Source organism: Mandrillus leucophaeus, unplaced genomic scaffold (assembly GCF_000951045.1).
Source record: "Mandrillus leucophaeus isolate KB7577 unplaced genomic scaffold, Mleu.le_1.0 Scaffold337, whole genome shotgun sequence".
NCBI classification, from domain to species: Eukaryota; Metazoa; Chordata; class Mammalia; order Primates; family Cercopithecidae; genus Mandrillus; species Mandrillus leucophaeus.
This window is the reverse complement of record NW_012103554.1, coordinates 1,124,318-1,130,118: the sequence shown is the minus strand read 5'-3', so window position 1 is coordinate 1,130,118 and position 5,801 is coordinate 1,124,318. Positions and strand designations below refer to the sequence as shown.

The 5,801-nt window shown below is 43.6% G+C and overlaps 1 protein-coding gene across 1 annotated transcript in view; it reads right to left on the bottom strand.

The window, feature by feature from the left end:
* PLEKHG1 (pleckstrin homology domain containing, family G (with RhoGef domain) member 1) overlaps positions 1–5,801 on the bottom strand; it is a 182,011-nt gene that overhangs the window by 47,774 nt on the left and 128,436 nt on the right. The window contains exons 5-6 of the mRNA XM_011988722.1: positions 5,624–5,670; positions 681–831 (exon numbers count right to left, since the gene is read on the bottom strand). Coding sequence (XP_011844112.1) covers positions 681–831; positions 5,624–5,670 — 198 coding nt within the window. The remainder of the gene's footprint in view (positions 1–680; positions 832–5,623; positions 5,671–5,801) is intronic.

Here is a 5,801-nt window from a genome sequence, read left to right as displayed (position 1 = left end):
GGAGGACTGCTCGAGCCCAGGAGGCAGAGGTTGTAGTGATCTGTGATTACACCACTGCATGCCAGCCTGGGCAACAGAGCCAGACCCTCTCTCAAGAAAAAAAAAAAAAAAAAAAGAAAAGAAAAAAGAATTTAAGAGATATGATTATCTTTGTTTCTAAAGCCTTCTTGAATTTTGTAAAAGTAGTAGAAAATAATATAAGAGGAGAGACACCTGAAGTGACGCTAAGCCCAGCGTGGAGGTCACTTATGACTCTGCTCATCTGTCCCCTCCCTTTTTAGCCCCTTCTCTTTGCTCTCCATACAAAAGCCAATCTATGACAAATAGCTTTCCTTTCCAATTGCCTACTGAATCGGGGCTGATGGAAACATTACAAAATCTGTTTTCCATTTGCATGATAGCTCCCTGCCTGAAACTGTCAGTGCACAGGGCGAGGCAGTCCTAAGCCCCATCAGAATCAGAGCTAAGATTAATCTCTTCTCTTGGCTGTTGTCAATGGGGCTACGGGCCTAGAATATAAATATCTCCAAATCCTCAAAGCAGATTAGTCAGTTGTGAAATATGAGTGTGGGAAATGTTTCCATATGTCCACAGCATTTTCTGGTATTTTCCACCAAACTTAATATATACACACAAAACTCCCATCCCCTGGAAAGTGCTCACGCCAGGCAGAAACTTACATGCAGAAGGAGATGATACTTGAGAATCCGCTGCACTGGTTTCAAGAGATAGGACCCCAGAGGCAGCGAGTGCTTCAGAGTTTCCTGACGTTCCCTGAAGAATTTGGCCAGTATCTTGTTCCTCATGCACTCTGTTAGCACAGCCACGGATCTGCAGGAAGAATCCATGTTTTTATCTAAATTGTAATGCTTTATGTGGATATTCAAGTTTTAAATGCCATTACAAGTGTAAATGCTCTAAAATGGGTAGGGTAGTTCCAGAGCTGCAGCCAGATCAGCACGCCTTTAGGTAAATTGGAGAAAGGGGTCCCTCCGGGAGGGTGAATTAGAAAAAGGCACTGGACCCAGTGGCAGTGGCACCCTGGACTCATGGCTTCTAAGGAACAAGTTCCTTCTTTCTAGGAGACGCAGCCTTGTGCCAGGGCCCATGGCTTGGCAAAATGTATCTGAGTGGAATTTTAGCCCCTAGCTGTGCCCTATCTGGGTATCTCTGTGCGGTGCTCACACGGCACGTCTGTATTCCATTTCCACAGGTTAGATTATAAAGACTAGGCAGACTTTCTTTCTACTAAGAAAAAGGAGTTCCTTCCTGCTAGGAGATCCAGCCCCCTGTCAGAGCATTTATCACCCCCTCTGCCGGCCCCTTTTATATGATGCACAGACTGTGACCCTATGTGGTGGCCTTCCTTAGAGACCTCTTCCCTTGGGGGAATCTTTGAACAGGTCTCCCTTTCCACCTCCAAATTGTTATCCTTGCACATAATACAGCTTCTGGGAAAGCCAGAGAGTCTTGCTCCTATGGAGTGCGCCTCAGATCAGGGTGTTCCAACAGTGGGTTAGAATTCCTTCAGCCCAGATCCCCCCGAGGTGCTGGGCATAGACAGCCCCAAAACATCTTAAGGCAATGGTTGAAACAATGCTCATATCACAAAGCAAGCTAATGGCTTGTGCAGTCACACACACGTAAATTAAAAATCTTTTGTTCTCAAAATGTAGAAGGAAGCAGGTGGAAATAATTTCAGCCCTTTTCTCCCTAAGTCAGTAACATTTTCAGGATTAATTGAGAAAATCAGATAGAGCCAAACAACAAAATAAGGCTGTGAGAAAGTTAAATGGAAGTTTCATAATTAAACCATTAGAATCCCTTTTGTGCCAATCTACTTTGAGAAAAATCTATTCACACTGATTTATTTCCCCCTTGAGTCAAGATTTCAAAACTCTCCATCATGTAACCTAGGAACGCTTCTAAGGTTCTTTAGAGTCAGAATCGGCTGCTCTGTAGCCCTTTGGCCACCTAAAGGCTTGGGCTCTTGCTTAAGGGTAAAAACCTGCAACAAATTAGGAGTACGCTGAGCTCCAGGTTCCTGGAAGTCTTGGGCACAGGCAGGCATCTGAGGACAAGGACCTGGCTGGGTTTGCGCCCCTCCCTGGGGAACAGAGTGTGGGAGCTTGTGTCTCTTCACAGTAAAATCACTGAGGTGTGACTGGTATGAATATAGTGGACACTGTCAAGATGTGCCTGCGACATTTAATATCATCAGCCTGGCTCCAAAGGGGGAAGGAAAATTGTCAGATGGGCTGAAATACCTGGCACTTTTGGCTTGTTAAGTGGGAGAAAGGAACTTCGAGTCTCAGAGAGCAAACTGATTGGATACAAGCAGACAAGTTAAAATATTTCTCTATGAATATGAAAACCACACAATTGGGGAAGAAATGGACATGTCTTCTTCACTGAGAACAACTTTTGAGTACCTCTCTGCTAACATGTTTCTTCAGAGTCAGACTCAATTTTTTTTTTTTTTTTTTAAAGACAACTGTCTCACCAGGCACAGTGGCTCATGCCTGTAATCCCAGCACTTTGGAAGGCCAAGGCGGGTGGATCACTTGAGATCAGGAGTTCGAGACCAGCTTGGCCAACATGGTGAAACCCCATCTCTCCTAAAAATACAAAAATTAGATGGGGGTGGTGGCACGTGCCTGTAATCCCAGCTACTTGGGAGGCTGCGGCAAGAGAACTGCTTGAACCTGGGAGGCAAAGGTTGCAGTGAGCTGAGATCACACCAATGCACTCCAGCCTGGGCGACAGAGCAAGACTCTAACTCCAAAAAAAGACAACTTTCTCCAGAAAATTATCCTTAACCTTGAGCTTTTATTACACATTACTGAGTTTGTCCTGTGTTAATTTATATTTATTTGATCTTCCAGAACGTGCTCTTTCACCATGGCATTTAGTTGCATCTGACCTTCAAAAGAATAGAAACTGCTTGAAGGCAAGGGTATTGTTTGCTATTTCCTGCCAACTTACACCAGGCTTGGGACAGTGCTCCATGAATGACAAGCTCTTAAAAATGTCCTTGTGCAAATGATTTTGCCTTTTCCCTGGCTCTGAGGCAGCCTAGCATATATAGAGAGGCTGTTTTTATTTTGTACTCTTCTTAGTAAATCACGAAATCTTCTGAATTTGCAATTTTGGAAGTTTAAATTAAGAAGTTGTTTCTTCAAATGATATGTTTATAATGAAATTTACACAAACATAATTCCCCAAACAAGCTCCTGTATCATTTTAGATTCTCATAATTGGGTCCGGAACTTTGTTGATTCTTCATAATCTGAACGTTTTTTCCTTCCCTGAGGAAGTTGTTTTGTGGAGAAGTTGAGGGCCGATTCTGTGACCCCTCTGAGTTAGGGTGTGAGGCAAGCTGGCTTTTGGTTTACAATCATGGGATTTAGCTGGGGCATCCTGCAATCTCCTGATGTTTTCAGCATTAAGATGGAAACAAATCCTTTAAGAGAGAAAATTGCTTAAGTGAAACCATGTAAATTAACTATGGGTGGGTCTACAGATAAGGATGTATAATAAATGTTCTAATATGCATGTGGGTCTATTTATTTATTTTTTGTTTTGTTTTTTTAGGGGAAACTGGGGAAAGCAAGGATCCTCCAAGGGAAAATATTTGCCATGAGTAAGTTGAGCCTCTGAACTTCTGGCTTCTCAGGTTTTTTTTGTTTTTTTTTTAAGACACAGTCTTTCTTTCTCTGTCAACAAGGCTGGAGTGCAGTGGTGTGATCTCAGTTCACTGCAACCTCCGCCTCCTAGGTTCAAGGGATTCTTCTGCCTCAGCGTCCCAAGTAGCTGGGATTATAGGCATGTGCCACCGCGCCTAGCTGATTTTTGTATTTTTAGTAGAGATGGGCTTCTGCCATGTTGCCCAGGTTGGTCTCGAACTCCTGACCCCAGGTGATCTGCCTGCCTTGGTCTCCCAAAGTGCTAGGATTACAGGCATAAGTCCCTGGACCTGGCTGCTTCTTGGGTCTTTAAGATATAGGATCTTGCTCTGTTGCCTGGGCTGCAGTGCAGTGGTGTGATAATAGCTCACTGTAGCCTCAAACTCCCGGGCTCAAGCTATCCTCCTGCCCCAGCCTCTTGAGTAGCTGTAGGACTACAGATGCATGCCACCACATGCAGCAACATCCTGGGTCTTTAATCTACACTGGCTTTCCGAGGTTACTCCTGACAATGGGGAGCAGGGGACCTATTTGTTCTTCCTTCCAGAAGTAACACTCAGGGCTCAACCTGTTGGCTTCTCTTCTAGGTGGATCCCACCATCCACTTTATCATCAGGGACCTGTCTACCAAGACTGGCTACAGAATGTGTAAAGTCTCCCTAGCGCTCTTCTTCCTGGCTGGTCCTTAAGATAACTCAAAGTCTGGCAGGGCGCGGTATAATTGCAGCTACTCAGGAGGTTGAGGTAGGAGAATCGCTTGAACCCAAAGGTAGAGGTTGCAGTGAGCTGAGATCTCGCCACTGCACTCCAGCCTGGGTGGTGCAGTGAGACTGTCTCAAAAAAACAAAACGAAACAATCCATAACTCAAAGTCTGCTAATCATGTGGAAAAAAAGGAAAATTAAAAGGCAGGGGGAGAATCACAGTTTCAACAACTTTTACAAGGACATATTCATAATAGCACGAGGTCTTAGAAGTCGGAGGAGAAACCCTGGTTCAAATCCAGGTTGGGGCATTCATCAGCTATGCACCCCTCAGAGAATCACCTTACCTAGCAGAGCCTCAGTTACTTCATCCATGAAATGGGGAAGGGGCAGGGATGATGATGAACTAGCACTTATGAAGAACCTAGGAGGGGCCAGGCACTGGGATGGGTGCTCTGCTTTAAAAAAAAAAAAAAAATCCCTCAATGTCTCTGGATTGCTTTGAAAAGTTAAATTTAGTATTTTGTATGTACAGCATTTAGTACAGTGCTTAGGAATTAGTAAGGGCCCAATAAATGTCTTCTGGAGAAAAAAAAGAAATTCCTACAGTTGTAGCCCATCATCTTAGGCCCAACTCTCTTACTGAAATGGTCAATACATTGTCCAAGGATGCTTCCTACACGGCCCTTGTGACATTGATTTCCAATGCAAGAAAAACTGAACCAACAACCCAGGCGAGATGATGAAGCCCCTCTTCTCATCTAGGCTTATGATGATCTGTCCTTCCTCTGAACTCCCTTAAACTTATGTAGTTCGTAAAATTTATTTGGAAAAAATAGAACCTGTTCTCTCCCCACCTAGATTATAAAAACTCATTAGCAATGTTTCCAAAATTCTTAAAAACATGACACACACAGAAAAGGGCTAGCAGGCAAGACTTACCCTGATGCGACAGCTTGCTTCGTTTCCTTTTGGAGATACCTAGTCACCTTTTTGGTTTCTCCATAGACTTTTTCAATTTTTCCCCACCCTGGCTCTGCAGGGAGCCCCAAAGCCCAGATGGATCCATATCTGGGTACCCCTATAATCTGTTCTCAGCACGTTTTGCATTCTTCCCACATTATTCAGCACAAGGCCAGGCACAGAACACCTAACAACCATGTGTACTGCACCAGCTGACTTGAAACAATGTGAAAGTGAGCAAAAGTACTCTTGTCGCATTCTTGATCCATACCTTGGATAGTTAGTGCAATACTGGGTATAAATGTGGAACTCTTCACTCTGCAAGGAAACAGAAGACATTTTTATAGGAAACAAAGCACAGACACATTCATTTGAAAACAATAAAAAGAAATAGCATTTGGGCCTTGACATTTCTACACATATATATATATATATTTTTTTTTTTTTTT